An 18,264-nucleotide genomic window follows, 5' to 3' on the forward strand; every position below is an offset into this window, starting at 1 on the left:
GGCAAGTGCGAAATAAACCACTTGTATAGAAGAGGAACACAACACACAATAGTCCCACCACCTCTAGAATTTCTCAAATGCAAAGAGAAATATATGTCACCCAACAGAGTAGGAACATGATTCTCAATCAAGAAGATTATAATGGCGTTAACATCAACAAAATCGTCAATGTTAGGGAACAAAGTTAAACCATAGATGAGCATAACAAAAATAGCTTCAAAAGCATCAATGCTACTGGCCTGAGCAAAAACAGTAGCTTTTCCAATGAGAAACTCAGAAGTCAACCCAATAATTCCTCCTTTCTTCACCAAATAAGCATAAATCTCAGACTTATTCAGATGAAGAGCGTCAGCTATGACATGAGATCTGGGAATCCCTTATAATCCACTGAAAGGTACTTTGTCAAATACGGGTATACCCAAGAGATGGGCATACTCCTCTAACATGGGCACAAGATGGTAGTTTGGAAAAGTGAAGCACCGATAAAGAGGGTCGTAGAACTGAACCAAAACACTCAGAAGTTCTTCAACCACATCAGTAGATAACACATGCAAAAGCTTCCCACAACGTTGCTTGAAGTCCAAAGGATATAATACAAAGGATGGTAACTTCCTTAGCTCTTTCAAATCAGAACATCTAAAACATACTTCTAAGTGTTCCTTCGTTCACAATCCATGATATGAAAATATTTACAAATAAGACCTTAGTTTCCTTGGAATTTATTCTCTATGATGAATGTTATGATGTGCATGTATGCATGAATGCAGTAATCACAAACAAGGGATCACACACAAGACAAACACAAACAAAGGTCAATGGATGGATCAAGTCATCATCAAGATCAATCATCCATTTTGGTGGATTATGGGTTTCACCTTATCAACACCCAAGTTCAATTGATATTGATAAGACTTAATCGGATCAACCAAGAATCAAAGGGTTTATTGTGAGTCACGAGCATGGAGTCAGGTTAAGAACCATCCCATAGAAGTGTACTAAGGATAAAAACCTGTAGATCATGTTCTATAAAAGTGCCCAGAGTCTTAAGCCCATCTATCAGATATTATAGGTTAGGATGACTGACTCATCAACCCATAATATTTTCAAGAGAAACTCGTCTGAATGTAGTATCGCATAACAACTGTTATCAAGTCTACACTTGAACAGTCTCCGCACTACGTCCTAATTAGGCCAAGTTGGGTTAAATTTTCTACGGTCATCAGCTTCTCGGACCCCAATTTAGAGAAAGTAATGCCTATCCAGAAATAACTTGTGTGACATCAGTAACTCCAAAGAGGTCTCCACTGAGTAGATGGATCTCAAGTTAGACGATGGCGAGAGCTAAGATCGGCGAGATATACATCTCGAATCCTAGTCTCAGGAATGCATGGTATACACCATGTTCCATTTCCACCTTTATTGAAAAAGTGTTAAATAAGATTTAGGTATCTTAGATTTGATTGAGAAAGGGTTTGACGAAACCACATTGACAATTTTAGACGATGGCGAGAGTTAAGATTGGCGAGGCATACGTCTCGAATCTTAACCTCAGGAGTGCATGGTATACACCATGTTCCATTTCCACCTTTATTGGAAAAGTGTTAAATAAGAATTATGTATCTTGAGTTTTGTTGTGAAAATGACTTGACCTAGATCAAGTATTGATGGACGTTTAAGAGAAATTTGAATGAGTGTTTGAGAGAGCAAAGTGGATAAATTTAGATGATGGCGAGAGCTAGGATTGGCGAGATATACATCTCGAATCCTAGTCTCAGGAGTGCGTGGTATACACCACGTTCCACTTCCATCTTTATTGAAAAAGTCTTGACTATGAATTAATATATATTTTTTGAGTTTTTATCGGGAAAAATGGCTTGACATTAAATCAAGCGTTTGATGAAAGTTTGAAAAATAAGTGGAATAGAATTGGGGGGAGAAGTGAATTGACTTGTCTATTGAGAAAATACTCGACGTTGGATCGAGTCATATTTTTGTATTTTTTTGGAAATAGTTGATTTTATTCTTGTGTTAGTATCTAACTAAATAGTCAAACAAATAAAAACAGTACAAGATTATTATACATCGGGGGAGTGGGGTACATTTTTTCAAATGGGGATTCAAAAATCATGAAATAATTAAATTGGGCCCAAACAAACAAAATGATGCGAAATATGAGTGTAAGTGCAAGAGAACCGGCTCATTGTAAGAAAGCCCAAGAGTAAGCTATGTGAGGTTGATGGCGATGCTTAAAAAGCAATCGACTTACAAGGGTGTGAAAATGGGCTCGATATTGAATCGAGAAAAATATGATTTTTATAGTTTTAAAATGGTTTTGAATGAATGATGAAATTAAAAGAAAACAGATCAACCATGAGTATAATAAAAACATAAACATAAAATAAAATGCTAAAAGAAAATAAAATGCTAAATACAAGTATCGAACCCACTACACTAAAGACTATAGAAATCACCCCTCTCCACCAGACCACTCATGACTAGTTATTATTTTAATACTAATTTAGATATATAAACCAGAATAGGTTAAAATCAAAATTAATTAAAAAAAATAAAATTAAAATGGAATGGTCTGTTAGACTACTCATTAAAATAAAGGAGGAAATCCCAAATGGTGACCCTAGCCGCCTGGCTGTTGGATCTTTGGGACTAATAACTAGTACATTACTAGGGAACACAAAAAAACAATGCATTAATATCCACTTATTAAAAAAAAACAAAATAAGACTAAACATATTAAGTTTTTGATGGCTTTAATGTTTGTTGTTTTTTTAAAAAAATGAAATAAATAAAAAAAAGGGAATCGTGAGATGTACAGTGACAGAAAGAAAAAAAAATCTTCAACCTCGTCCTCTCATCATCTCCGACCTCTCTCTCCCTCAACTCTCATCACCTTTCCATCGCTCAACCTCACGTTTCTCTCAATCGCTCTCAATCGTCTCTCTCGCGTCCAAACCCCCTCTCTCTCAAAATCGCTCAATCGTCCTCAACTAATCTCTCTCAAACTCAAACGCTCATTCAAACTCAAATGCTCAACAAAAGAAATCTCACCTCTGGCGACGACGAATGAGGTGAGCTTAAATCTTCCTCCTCCTTTCCAATACTGGTTTTTTTTGATTTGGGATTTAGGGTTTTGATTTGCTTTGAAGTTTTTCCTTTCCGCCTCTCAATTGTTTCGTCCCCTCTTCTGAAACGATTCGCCTCTCCTTTTATGCTCACAGATTAGGGTTTTCGGCTTTGGTACTCAAAAGCTCAAAGAAGAAAATTTCCAGAAGTCTTTTTGATGCTCAGAATTGGACTACCTCCTTTGATGCTTGGCCTTGGAAAGGTAATCTGAACCACGCTTTCTCCAATTGTTTTGTCTGGATGCCAAATTGGGAACTCTTTGAAATTTTACTGCTTTGCTGTCTATTATGTGTTTTACCGCAGTGAAGGCTCTTGTAACCTTGAGGTTCGGTGACTCTTTAGCACTTGGAAAAATGGTGGTGGTTCATGTGAAAAGGTAGGAAATGTAACTGATACAGGATTGCAATAATTTCCTGCTACAACCTGTTGTTGGTGCAACAATTAACTGACAATTACCTTGTGAATCAGTAGGTTTGGCAACGGGATACCGCAAGCTTTGTTTCTTGGTGTGCCGGCTAGTGAATAGACCATTTCACAAGGTTAGCATGGTCTTCTTATGTAACGCCGTCCTAACATCACTCTACTTCTTTTTGGAAATCCCAATATCTGATCATTCAAGCTTGTATTTTCTTCATTTATGCAGGATAACAGTTGAGGAGGATCGGCTCATCATCTCATGTAACCTATAAGTAGCTATCCGCCCTTGTTCAAAGGAGTAGAAGTTTGTTGCTGCTTGACTCAATCCCAGGCTACTTAAAGTTACAACAAAAAGAAACAGTTACAAACTCACCACCAAGTGTTTTTCTGTGAATAACCAAAAGTCTTCCAACCCAGAGCTGCAATGCACAAGAACATATTGCAAGTCCATACACGAGTCCAAGACATAGGAAATTGGTTGTTCAGCAATGCTGGCTGCTTCAACACATGCATCTTGGACATTCTCTGCAAATCGTAACCAGATGATTTTAAATTGACTTTTATGATTGCTTTTACAATTGTAGGATTCACAACTTCCCAACTTTGCCCATTTTGAAAGGCATGTGCAAGCATTGGAAGAATGAGCATTTGTATTACAATCACCGATTGGTTATGCCCAAGTTGCTTTGATTGGAAAAGGTTGTAGCTTGTTTCGTTTTGTAGTGATAATGGTGTCTAGCTGGCTTGGTATGTTTGCTGCTGTAAGTCTTTGTTTCTTGAATTCCTCACCAAACAGCATTTTCTCAAACTTGACTAATTTCCTTCTCTTTTGCCTTGCATATATCTTCCGCAGTCTTGATAGATTTTTTGTCAAGTCATCAACTTCTTTCTCCAATCTTTTTATGCCATCCTTGGGGAAGACATGGAGTTCAGCTTCTTAATGGCATCCATCGCCGTTTGTCGAGCTCTTCTAATGCTTTGCCGAGTATCCTCGCAAGATTTAGTCACCAACTTATTCATAGCCTGCACGTGCTCTTTGGTAAATGGTGGAATGACAACAATCAATCTTTCACCATCTGTTTTAGGATTTAATCCTAATGGAAATGAAACAGTGACGTTCTCTAATTGTTTAAGTGTCTCTGGATCAAAAGGATTAACAGATAAGGTTTTTTAATCGAGTACGGAAACAAGAGAAAACCGATTCAAATGCATCTTGACACCGCCAGTTTCTACGATAATGTGATCAATCATTCCAGCGGATGCTCTTCCTGTCCGTAGTTTGCTTAGTTCAACGGATAATGCCGCCATTGCAGACTCCATCTGTGAGGCAGCAGAAGCCTTAATGGTAGGACCCACGTTTGGTGGAACCTCAACTACACTAACACCCCCTTCATCCTTCGACTTCCGGCCTGACAAAGGATCTACGACTTTCGCTGATAAAATTAGGCACAGTTGGAAGAGTAAAGACTCTAGTGCTAGCATCAGATATGCAAAGTTTAACAGAGGAATTTTCACAAACATGACTGGAGCAAGAAGGTAACTGTTTTTTTTCGTGCCTATTTTATCTTTAGCCAATACATCCTTACCCTTCTATTTGAATTTCCTTTTACAATTCGTGTCTTCTGTTACTTTGCTGACTCGAGATAAAACAACCTCTCTTTATTTTTTTTTGCAGGAGAACACTACACCTACAAGATTCAAGGGCTGATAGCTCTAGTTTGATGATTGTGTACTTTCCAATCAGTTTGGAACCCTTACAGTCTGATCATCACCGGCCAATGGAACAAGGATAGAAGGAAATTCGGCCAAAAATTCAGTTTGCCATTTAACTTGTGACAGACTACATAGAAATGCATAGCACTGAAGACTTTCAACCTGAACTGCAGCAGGAACACCTTCATCTGTGAAAAACTTTAGATAATAGGCGGGCCGGTGATACACTGCACGGCGCAGCTAAGAAATGGAGGTGTTTACGGAATGCATGTTTGAACTTTGAGGAAGCAAAAAAATACAAACATATCCTTTATCATGCTGGTTTTACTACTTCTGTTGATTTAAATTGCAACCCTGCTATTGATTTTTTTCTGCGACAATTGGTACTCCTGGGATCGCATTTGGCAGGTTGTTATAGCAGAACTTGTTGTGTTTGATGTTGTCTGCTGATGAGGATTGTTGCAGGTTGGGGACGAGGTTCTGAGCATGTTGATGAAGGAGTACCGGCAGCGTGTCGGCGCTGGTGCTCCTGTATACCTCGCTGCCGTCCTGGAATATCTTGCCGCTGAGGTTCTTGAATTGGCTGGAAATGCTGCAAGGGACAACAAGAAGACTAGAATTGTGCCAAGGCATATTCAATTGGCTGTTAGAAACGATGAAGAACTGAGCAAGCTTCTTGGTGATGTTACCATTGCCGATGGCGGTGTGATGCCCAATATTCACAACCTGTTGCTTCCAAAGAAAGCTGGTTCCTCTAAGGGTGCTGGTGACGATGAATGATTCTTTGATAAAAAGTTGATTTCGTTAATGGGTTTACAGTGCCTGTTTCGTTTCATTTTTTTGTTAGAGGCTGATCGTTCAGATATGTAGGTTCTGTTAGTCATGTGAATACATTGGTTTCAGTTTGTTCCTTTTGATGAGATTTGGTGAAACTTTATAAAATTTATCCATTTACTATTTGGTGTTATCCTTTTTATTGTGAATGGGTATGCAATTATGAGAGAAAAAAAATGGATTTAATTGTGGGTTTAAGGAATTTGGATATTTGATTATAAAGATGGATATGGATTTTTAGGAATAATCCGAGACTAATCAAAATCAATAAAAAATCAAAAAAAGCTAAATAAAACCAATTAAAATCAAATTAATCTACAATTTGCTAAAATTACTTTGATGTCAAATTCTAACATTCATTTGGATATTAAAGATCAATTAGAATTTGAATCATTAGTAAAAATACAATTAAGATTAATTTGAAATTTGGAATTAGACTTAATTTGAAATTAAAATTGAAAAATAAAAAGAGTCAAATATTTAGAATCCATTTCATAATCAAAACACCGTGATAAAGAAATACTAAATAATGAGCAATGTTTATCAAAAAATATGGATTTTGGGAATGGATGGTGGCCTTTGGTCATGAATGTATGCAAATGAACTTTAGGCCAAGTGCCAAACAAAAAATGAAAAAATGAAAAAAAAAAATTCAGGACCACAATCGGGGTATGACATAGTGCAATGTGTAAAAATACCCAAAAAAAAATACTTGTACTTTTTATTCATGTGCGTATTTGCTACAAAAATGGGATTGGTCAAGAATGTCGTCACTCGCTCCGGTAAACGAGAACCCATTCATGTTCTCTTTTGCAACAAAGTAAGTTTAACACTTTATAATTTAATTAATTATACTTTATATTACAATTAACTGTAAATAATATTTTTCAATTTTTTTTATCTAGGTGGTCAGTTAGGGGAATGAACTACAATATGTGTCTAAAATACGCTATAGTAGTCTATCGCAATCTATTGGACCACATTGGACCAAACAATGTAATACTCCTACACAACTCTATTTTAATTTAAAAATACTTATCAAATTATTTATCATCTAATTGTGTCGTATTGTTGTACAGTTTATTTGGAGGCCATATCTAGGTCTTGATCATCAGGTTAACCATGACGATGCTGCAGTTTGGACAACAAAGACACCAATTATCCGGTTTACTACTGTGGAGATGCACCAGAGTGACCGGGTAAAACTGCAGTTCGGCATGCAGCAACAGATTCCAGAACCTCCGACGTGTTTGGGAGATTGGCATCAAAAAAGAGTTGATGCACAATGGGATTATTCCGACTGTAGAGACTTCGCAAAAGAGATGTATCGCCAATGGAGGAATCGACGACAACACATCTTAAACGAACCAGTCATCCATGGTGCAAGACCAACTCAACAATATATGACATGGTTTAGGTCGGTAACAACGCAATAATTTGTGTTTGAGCCATGATATTTGATTGATCCATGTCAACTAGCTTCGTCATCATACGCCCAACAACATGTCCCCATCCAACACCAATGTCAAACCATCCAAACCCAACAACCAACCTCACACCATCAACCTACCACATACACCCAACAACCAAACACCCAACTTCACAACACATTCATGCCATTCATCCAACAATCAAACACCCAACGTCGCAATCCACTCATGTCACCCACCCAACCACAAAACCAAGAATCAAACCTTATCCACCAACAACCATACGCTTCAACTGAAGGAGAATTGCCATCCAAGGCGCAGCGGAATTTAAAAATTTCTCCATTTAGTGATCCTTACGAATGGGCATGATCAAGGATAGAATCGTTACCTCTTGTGGCGATTCAAACCTTTGGTGCAGATCTCTCATAACGATCAAAACCTTGGATACAAATCCACGGAGCGATCACGAATGCTGAACGATGACAACGTCTCTACTCAGTCCATACGAACGGATTCCTTCAATCTCAGTGCTAGCTGGTACGAATCAAGGCTTTGAGTGAGAGACAGAGAGATACGAAGTTCAAATTCTTCAATTGTGTTGTATTCCCATACAATGCTTCTGCACAAGAGTTCTATTTATAGACCCACTTGTGTGGGCTTCAAGCCAAAAAGCCCACTTAAGTGTATTTTGGCCCATATCTCATAATATGCCAAAATCACTTAAGTATTTGGTACCTTATCATACTTCGTATTCTACTTAAGTATATCGTACCTTACGATGTTCCTTAGTTACTCTATCTCTCATCAATCCGTCCTTTGTGTGTGACCCTGTAGGTTTTCCCGACGTTGGCAATTATATTAAATCATGCATTTAACATAATAAACAGTGAGCGGTATCTAGCAACACATCACTGCTACCCAAGACACGAAAATGTCATGTGATCTGACAAAACCTCCTGTGATAATAATTATGTGTATAATTACTCCTTTGCCCTTATGTCTATATTGAACACAAGGTATAGACCGTGTCATCCTTGTCCAGTTCAATATTGGGCCCATAGACATTTATCCTGTTACGCAGGATGGGCAAATTACATCTAGGTCACTCATGTCCCTCAGCATGCTTCGTGGAGTACCCATCAACTGTCTTTATGGTTATCCAGTTACGGACAACGTTGGATCAGCAATAAAGCACTCGACTCTACATCTAGGGTCCATAGTGGTTTCAGGTCGAAGAGTGGTATACACCATTATAACCATGAGAATAACTTATGACACTTTGCATAACTTTCTATATAGTATTCTCATAGCGGGTCAATCCGGTATAAATATTACTCTTAATATTCATACCTATGTTTAAGACTTGATAACCCTTTATCCATGATCCATGAGATGTGATCATCAGTCTACAAACATAATAGTCTCAATGCTTTAATGTTATCCCACTTCACAATAAAGCTCGACTACGGATACTTTAAGAATAGTGTCCTTATGTTTAATGTGGTCTCATGATCAAGTCACACTTGATGCATTAAACGGACTAACTATTCTAGGGACTTTATTAAACAACCGTAATAAAGAAAAAACCTTTTATTATTAATAAATAATTTGATACAAGTACCAAAAGTATTGGCCTCTAGGGCTTACACCAACATCAACCACAACCGTCTATAGCACATATGATTCATATGGATCACTTCATCGTAGCCCCCCACCAATGAGCACTCAAACATCCCATCACCAAAACACACAACCATTGTTTAACTATAGTACATTCCAGGAACCATTGCTTCGTTTCCAAAACGATTCAATGTCTCAATTCGGGCAACTATACCGTCCACAATCCACCCAACCCCATCGACCTAACTACGATGACATGGGCACCGAATTCCATTACGGAAGCGTCGTTGGCCAGAGCCCCCTAGATATTGGGAACAAATGATGACACATCTATCAAATACTGTTGGAACTTCCGCCGAACTTTCATACCAGTCATCATTCGATCAGGTCAGCGCGTAAAGACCCCAAACACCTCAGGAAAATCGTGGGAGACCTCGAAGACAAACTAACGCACCTGGATGTGGAACAGTGGAACGTTTTGATCGGGCCGGTCATTAAATTTTTGTCAATCTCATGTAACATTTATTATATCATGAATACATTTTTTTAACATTATATTTCACTAGCGTCCAGACGGGCCCATCTATCCGCTTTCTCAAATACTGATTCACATAAAATACAAATCGTATTATATTTTTTATTTAATTTTATTTTTATTTTTAATTATTTATAAAATACTTAAAGATAATAGTGTGAAAAATAATAAATCATTGTATAACCGCCGTTTGTGGGAAATAGAAGTTAAGATTTAAAATAAAATTGAAAAGGGTATATTTGGAAGAAATAAAAACTACACCAAATTCATGTTTTCCCTTTATATATTAGTGTAGATTATTTAATAAAAAAAATTAAAATTAAATTTAAAATAAAAAAAATTAATACAAAAGTGTATGCGCCATATGAATTAGAGCATACACCACATGCCAAATGCATGCGCCAGAGACATTGACGCTTCTTCATGAGACTTCCAATGCATGCGTCACTCAAACTGGCCCCTCCTCTTAATGGGAATGGATACATCAATTTATCTGATTCATCTGTTTAGAAAGGTGATTATTTTTTAAAAAAAATAAAAAAAATAATTATTTTGGATTTTTTTTAAAAATACTGATTATTTTTAAAAAAAAATCACAGACAAGAAACAGCATGCCTAACTAAAAGTTCAAACCAGTAATTGATGTTTGATCATCAAAATACACTAAGATTTTTTTCCAAATTACAGTGGAAAAAATGTCTATTTTGAATCTAATAGTACATAGTCAAACTATCACCAGCATAATATCCCTAAGGGTTCGAAAAATTCCAAATGTATACCTCTTACTTACTCATACTTTCTGCAGAAACAAGAGGAACTTTTTCAATAAAAATATTAAGATGTGCTCATGGAAGAGGAACTTTCCCTATATGCTAACCATGACTAGTACTTTTGTACATAAGTACATTTTTCTTGTATTCTCTCTTGCTCTCTAAGTAGGGAGTAACTAAAATCAATGGTGAAAAGAATAAGATATACCACATCATAAAACAAGCAGGACAATGTCTTGAATCCTCTAGCACATTTAACCATTTCCCTTGCCACTTTCATTGTCTCTTCTAAAAAGTAGTTCTTTCATCCAATACCCTGTCCAGCACATAATGTTGGTGTAAAGGAGCATTCTAGTTTCAAACTTTGTTAAGCTTAAGTAGAACTGTAAATAACTACAAACACAATTTCCATTCTGAAGACCTCTCTTCTTCATAGATAAAACTGTGAAATGTGTGCTTACCGAACAATAAACTGATCACATTACCTAAGCCCTTGGATCAATTTGAAAGGGAGACTTCAATCTGAAATAGAAAAAAAAACTTTAGAACTCCTTCCATTCCTTTTAAGGTGTTGTTTTCTTACAAAAATTAGTTTCTTTTTATTTACAGTTTTCTAAGTTAAAAATAGTATTAACTACTATTTTGTAAAAAAAAATTGCTAACTAGATATTGCAGAGATAAATAGGTGAAATGAGATAATAAATAATCAAAGATACTATTAGAAATAGACAAATTATTCTATCTAGAGTTACAAAACTTATTAGTTTTTATTGGTATGTACAAATTACTCTATAGCACCGACTCGGACACCGACACTTGTCATTATGTTCAATTTATTCTTTCTTTTTTTAAAAATTATTATCGGGGTGTCGATTGTCAGTATTCATAAGTAAATAACCTTAAAAACAACTACTAAAAATGAACAAAGTAGTTATGATTAGAAACTACAAAGACCTGAGCTATTTTGACCAGTTAATTAGTTGATGCCTTAAAGAAAGAAGCGGCTTCTCTAGTGCCATCTAGTTATGCTCATCTCTCCTTAAGTCAAAACCATTAACACCACTTTATTTCCATTCAATCGAATTACTTAACCAACTTTTGAGCAGAAATCAGATCCCCGGGAAAACCTATGTGTTGCATGGGAAACTTCAACTTGAATCCAGTAAATTATAATGCTTTTTGATGGCCTCCACCCCAACGGCGTTGTCTAGCCCTCCTCTTCCTTCCGTCTTTTTTCTCCTTTACCTTTTCTTTCAAATCCCTCTCTCCTCTCCGTTTATACATCTTGAAAGTGATATGTCTATCAGCAGCCATTTTCCTTACCTTCTCAGTGATTTCTACAGCAAATTCTCTGTTATACAATTTCTTCAAACCACCCATAAGCTTTGCGAAAGTATCTGGCTGTGGCATTAAATCGTTATCCATCATGTCTATACAAAACGAACAAGCTTCCTTCACATGTCCTTTTGAAAACAATGCATGAATCCAGATTGTCCATGCACTCACATTCATCTCACAACTTTTAGAACCAGTGATACAATTCCAAGTATCTTTAGCCATTTCAAGCTTCTCGGCTCTCAAAAGAGAATTCATCAACTCCTTCAAAGTACCATATTGAGGAGCAGCAAAAAGCCCTCTCCCAACCATTTCTTTGAAATACTCACAAGCTTCAACTAGATAATCCTGCTCAAGAAACCCATTAATCATGATGACAAAAGTGTCGATACTCGGACTGAGTCCACTCGCTTCCATTTCATTCCAAAGCCAAACACCTTGTTTGACCTCTCCCAACTTACAAGCCAGCCTAATGACTGTATTATAGATGTTAAGATCAGGAACACAACCAATCTTCTGCATCTCATTCACAAGTTCCATACACTCTTCCAATTCTTCCTTCTTTTCATGAGCCACCATGATATGCAGATAAGTCAGCTGAATCGGGGAATGTCCTTCTTGTATCATCTGATCCAAAAGCTCATAACCCCTTTTGATTTTTCCCCACTTGCAAAACCCGCTTATCAATGTCGTATACGTTATGACATCCATCTGACAACCATTTCTCTGCATTTCAACAAACATTCGCATTGCCTCCTCCAATTTCTCATGTTTACACAACGACTGGATCAAAACAGTATACGACACTGCATTCGGCTCGCATCCCCTTCTTCTCATCTCTTTCAAAAGATCATAAGCATCCCCCATTTTCCCAGCTTGAGCATACCCACCAAGCAAATTGTTAAACACCACAATATTCGGCTCAATACCCGCATCCTTCATTTGCACCAACACATGCTTCGCCTCCACAAGCTTCCCTTCCTTACACCAACCATACAACAACGAAGTAAAATGCTTAACAGTCGGCGGAAACCGATACCTCATATCCTCAAAAAGTGAAGCAGCCTCCTTAACACTACCATTCTTACACAACGCATCCAAAAGACACCCAAAAACATACTCATCCGGCTCACAACCATACTTAGGCATTTCATCTAACACCTCAATAGCCTTATGAACCATCCTAGCAGAAGCAAATCTCCTCATCAAAATAACAAACACTTGCGGCGAAATCAACTCAGGATTTCCCACTCTCATTTCTTCAATTAACCCCCAAACAGCACCAAACTGTCTCATTTTACTCAAAACCTTAATCATAGCTCTATACACATCTGGACTATGCCTATAACTTTGTTGCTTAGAAGCCCAAGAAAAAAACCTATAAGCTAAATTCCCAGCATCGCCACACCGATTCAATACACATTCTGTTAAACCAGACCTAACAACAACTCCAGATTCTTTCAAAGCTAGCTCCAATTTGGGAACCCTAGAATGGTATTTTCTCAATATTCTGTAAACCTTTTCTACATCAGAAGCAAACTCGTCATTATTTTGATCGGTGAAATTGTTTGCACTAGATTCAAGGTGAACGAGACCGAATTGGTCGTTTCTTATAGTAGTGTTGCTGGTTTTGAATTTTGGGGGGCTAGGGTTTGGTGTTGGTGGTGAGTGTGCAGAGGGTTGAGAAGAAATTATTTGAGAGGTAGTAGTAAAGAAGAAGAGGTGGTGTAATATGGTATTTTCATGGCTGATTTGAAAAGACTTTCTGAATGGAAGGTTGAAAAGAGTGTGTTTGTGGAAGAGATGTGAGAATCTATGCATGGTATGAATGATATAATGGGGAAAAAGTTGCGGTGAAAATGAATAGGAAGAAGAACAAGACTGAAGAGAAAGACGAGTTTTTTTATAAGAATTGTTGACGAAAGTATGAAGAGTGACTAGCGGAAGGAATAGTCTTGTATCGATCGAAAATGTGGATACTTTATCAATTTATAAAATATTTATATATAAGAGAATTCAGTCAGATATTGCATGAAAGAAAAAGTCTCTTAATATTGAATGTTTATGTGATAAATTCTCCGACAAAAATAGTTATAGTTTTTCTTTTATTTCAAATTATTTGAGTTTCAAATTATTTTTCAAAACTTTTTTTATTGCTACAAGAAAAAAAAAAGGTAAATTATGGAGAGATTGGGGAAGGCACAAGAAAGAAAGAAAGATACAGTATATTCCGTCCAAAATTTTGAGATATTATGCATATCGGTCAAATATTTGTACATTTTACTTATTTATTGAGGAAGTTGGAATCAATAACTCACGTTTGAACTCAAATATATTATATTATTAATTCACATTTGAACTCAAACTGTATTATATTATAGTTGGTTCCACAAGGGGATTTTCTTTTAAGTTGATTTGAAAAACAATTATCTTTAATTTTTAATTTTGATGATAGTAAATACATTTAAGAGAATAATTTTACTTTATTTGTTGTTATATGTCATATGAAAAATATAATTCAAGTATTGTAACTTATTATTACGGGAATGTAATCGATTATAGTTGGTCGAAATTCACTTTTGATTTGAAAAATAGAAAGTTCGTCATGGGCGTAATCGATTATAATAACCGATTTCTGTAACATGTTACCACTGTATTTAATTCCTTTTTTATAACAGTTGTAATCAGTTATATGTTTAATGTAACCGGTTACAGGTACAAGATTTTATGTTTTATATTATTTGATTTGATTGCTTGTATCTAATCCATTTGTAAACATATAAATACCTTTGAGGTATTGTTGTAAGTATTAATGATAATTCTCTCTCTCTCTCTCTCTCTCTCTCTCTCTCTCTCTCTTTCCCTCTCCACATTCAATTTTCTTTATTATTCATCAATCTTGTGGTTCCAAGTTCTAACATTTGGCATCAAGAGCCTGGTTCTGATCCCCAAACACTTAGTGTGCAACATGATTATGTTTCCAATGAAATAATCTCGACAAACCTACTCATCCTTGATGTGAAGTCTTAAGACAAATGGTGCAAACAAATGAAGATGTTGCTTGGTTGCCTAGATGTTCTTGAAGTGATCAAGAATGAGATGAATCCTCTTGTTGAAGGTACAACGGATGCACAACGGGCAACACATAAGGAAGGGAAGAAGAAAGATTTTAATGCGCTATTTTTATCCATTAATGTGTGGATGGTAACAACTTCGAAAAAGTTGGTGATTGTGAATCGTCAAAGCAAACGTGGAAAATATTAGATAAGACATATGCATGGGCTGACAAGGAGAAGGTGATGAGGTTACAAACTCACAAACGTCAACTTAAATTGATTCAAATGGAAGAGAAGGAGACCAACAACAATTTCACAATGAGAATCACTCGATTAGTGAATCAAGTGAAGGCATGTGGAGAAACAATCATAGAGCAGTATGTTATCGCGAAAATATTGCGTTCTTTAACGCCAAGATTTAACAATGTGGTCGTAGCGATTGAGGATCGAAGGATCTTGCAATGATGAACAAAGAGGAGTTACAAAGCCCTCTTGAGGCTCAGGAGCAAAGGATGGATGAGAGAAATAGTGATAAGAAAAATGCAGAGATTGCTTTGCAATCTTATTTCAACAAGAAGGACAAGAGATCGAAAGGAAAATAACCCATGAAGAGTAAAGAGAATTTTTAGAATTTTGGTGGAAGAGAGTCCCACAGTTCCAAGAATTTGACTTGTCAAAGGGGTTAGAGCAGATGCAACAAAAATGGTGGTCAAGGCAACTTTACAGGTTAAAGAAGGAGGGTTGATAAAAGAAAAGTGTAATGCTTTAATTGTCAAAGGTTCAGTCTATCGCATCTCGAAAAATACAACCTCACGAACGCTCACGCGCTCGTGGAATGATTGAACATAATCGCCATCGAACTTTATTTTTCCAATGAAGGAAAGAAAAATATCGATAAAACCCTTAAAAAAAAGAAAATGTTCGTCGCAACCATATTCTAGTTCAGGAGTCGATTATGCAAGGGGAAGATATTAACACCCCTCACATCCATTGTATTTAACAAGAACCTTTTAGTTAAACTTGTGATTGAATGTTAGCTAATGTTATTTGTGTTTTCGAGTGATAAAAGATTGAACAAGACAAGAAAAGGGGTCGCAAAAGGTTTTATTATTAGGGTGCTTGACGAGATTGTGAGTCTCGCTCCTACGTATCCTCAGGTACAATGAGGAATTCAAAGTTTCTTAGTTCTTCATAGCAAATGAGTATCGGTTGATTGATTTTATCGAAAGAATATTTAGATCGTGTTCTAGCAATTGACTGTTGCTTGTGATCGCAATTGAAGGCTTAAAGTGTTTGTTTGTATTGCGGTAGAACGAACTTAAATAATGTTCTTTTTGAAAAGGTTTTTGATCGCACGGGGGCGAGAAAATAATTTGATGCGCTGAATATGCTTTTAGGTGATTTACGAATATTCAAACAATGGGTTAATTATAGATATCACACGGATATTCGACGTTACGACGATCCATGCTTGTGATAAGTGGATTGAAGAATATGCTTTTGTGTGAAACTTGGCCTTCTTTCCTTCCTTTGGAAGATGTTTTGGTTCAAGGATCCATGCTTGTGATAAGTGGGTTGAGTGTTCTCCAAAGAATGTCTTGAAAAAGCAAAAGCAAAACAAAACTAACCTCTAACCTACTAACTATTAACTTTTAATTTCAAGTTTTTATCTTAATGCAATTTACTTTTAGCACTTTATTTCATTTGCCATTGTACATATCATTCTAATTATTTATGTTAATGTAATTTTCACTTTGTCCATTTGAACCATATTGTGTGATATATTTTGTTTGTGTATACTTTGTTTGTTTGTGTGGTCTTTGACCATTAATGTGTTGGTGTAAGCCCTAGAGGCCAATACTTTTGGTACTTGTATCGAATTATTTATAAATAATAAAAGGCTTTTTCTTTATTATGTTTGTTTAATAAAGTCCCTGGAATAGATAGTCCGTTTAATGTATCAAGTATGACTTAATCATGAGATCACATTAAACATAAGGATACTATTCTTAAAGTATCTGTAGTCGAGCTTTATTGTGAAGTGGGATAACATTAAAGCATGAAGACTATTATGTTTGTAGACTGATGATCGCATCTCATGGATCATGGATAAGGAGTTATCAAGTCTTAAACATAGGTATGAATATTAAGAGTAATATTTATACCGGATTGACCCGCTATGAGAATACTATATAGAAAGTTATGCAAAGTGTCATAAGTTATTCTCATGGTGATAATGGTGTATACCACTCTTCGACCTGAAACCACTATGGATCCTAGATGTAGAGTCGAGTGCTTTATTGCTGATCCAACGTTGTCCGTACCTGGATAACCATAAAGACAGTTGATGGGTACTCCACAAAGCATGATGAGGGACATGAGTGTCCTAGATGGAATTTGCCCATCCTGCGTAACAAGATAAATGTATATGGGCCCAATATTGAACTGGACAAGAATGACACGGTTTATACCTTGTGTTCAATATAGACATAAGGGCAAAGGGGTAATTATACACATAATTATTATTGATGCAGTCAATAACTTGATGCGGTGTTCGCAAGTATACGAACGCGTCAGAGTAATATAAAAGATTGTCGAATCCACAGAGACCAAGTGTCAATCTATCGTTATCTATTGTTATGGTGTTTATCAAAGGCAATCAAAATAGGTGTTTTTGGAGTGTGCAATGAAAAGTAAAGTGTTAAATAAAGATTAATTAATAAAGACAGGGTCGAATGTAATTCACGTAATCAATTAATAATCCAAGTACTTGCTAATAGAATTACTTATGGGCAGTGTTTCCTACTTTGAAAAGAACTAATTTAACAGGAACTATCGCTTTCGCGTATTCAGAACTGAGTTGTACTCCCTAATCAAACCCTCTTATTGTCACTTATAAAGAGGCGCGCATTGCGTTAGAGTAGTAAACCTATTTTTAAGAAATATAGTATCTTGACTAAGTTGAAAAGTATTATAACCTGGATTTCTTAACCAAAAGAGGTTCTCACGAACCAGACTCTAAACTTATAAACGCGTCCGAAAATAGTTTTAAAATATCTTTTCTTTTTAATGTTAAAAACTCTTAATGAACTAAACAAAGCGCTTTCGCTGTTTTTGAAATAGTTAAAAACAATTAAATTTAGATAGACGTTGGACGGCTTTCGATCTTACCCAACGGAATTGAAGTGCGGGAAAACTTAAGTTGAAAGTTAAAATAGCCCTTAAGTGTTTCTACGAACAATTGTACGGATTATCGGTTCAATTACGATCCTTACATTCTAACCTTATCAATTTAGCTAGACATGGTAAAGTAAAAGTGCATTAAAATAAATAAAAGTAGTGCGAGTGCGGAAAGTAAATAAAAGTAGTGCGAGTGCGGAAAATAAATAATTTAAAGCGAATGCGAGGAAATA

At 36.2% G+C, this 18,264-nt stretch overlaps 2 protein-coding genes and 1 pseudogene across 2 annotated transcripts; 1 reads left to right on the plus strand and 2 right to left on the minus strand.

Moving 5' to 3' along the window:
* Positions 1-4,361: 4,361 nt before the first annotated feature.
* Positions 4,362-5,588, minus strand: LOC127081247 (uncharacterized; annotated as a pseudogene).
* A 169-nt stretch (positions 5,589-5,757) lies between these two features.
* On the plus strand, positions 5,758-6,234 carry LOC127081248 (probable histone H2A.3). Its single transcript, XM_051021520.1, has one exon. The coding sequence runs from the start codon at positions 5,758-5,760 to the stop codon at positions 6,049-6,051; it is 294 nt and encodes a 97-aa protein (XP_050877477.1). The 3' UTR covers positions 6,052-6,234.
* A 5,378-nt stretch (positions 6,235-11,612) lies between these two features.
* LOC127085330 (pentatricopeptide repeat-containing protein At3g49730) lies at positions 11,613-13,804 on the minus strand. The gene has a single exon (XM_051025849.1). The coding sequence runs from the start codon at positions 13,614-13,616 to the stop codon at positions 11,628-11,630; it is 1,989 nt and encodes a 662-aa protein (XP_050881806.1). The 5' UTR covers positions 13,617-13,804; the 3' UTR covers positions 11,613-11,627.
* Between the last annotated feature and the right edge of the window lie 4,460 nt (positions 13,805-18,264).

Source organism: Lathyrus oleraceus, chromosome 5, assembly GCF_024323335.1.
Source record: "Lathyrus oleraceus cultivar Zhongwan6 chromosome 5, CAAS_Psat_ZW6_1.0, whole genome shotgun sequence".
Lineage (NCBI taxonomy): Eukaryota > Viridiplantae > Streptophyta > Magnoliopsida > Fabales > Fabaceae > Lathyrus > Lathyrus oleraceus.

Bases quoted from the DNA above. Each gene is read 5' to 3' on its own strand.
- LOC127085330 (XM_051025849.1), bottom strand. From the start codon at position 13,616: ATGCATAGATTCTCACATCTCTTCCACAAACACACTCTTTTCAACCTT.
- LOC127081248 (XM_051021520.1), top strand. From the start codon at position 5,758: ATGTTGATGAAGGAGTACCGGCAGCGTGTCGGCGCTGGTGCTCCTGTA.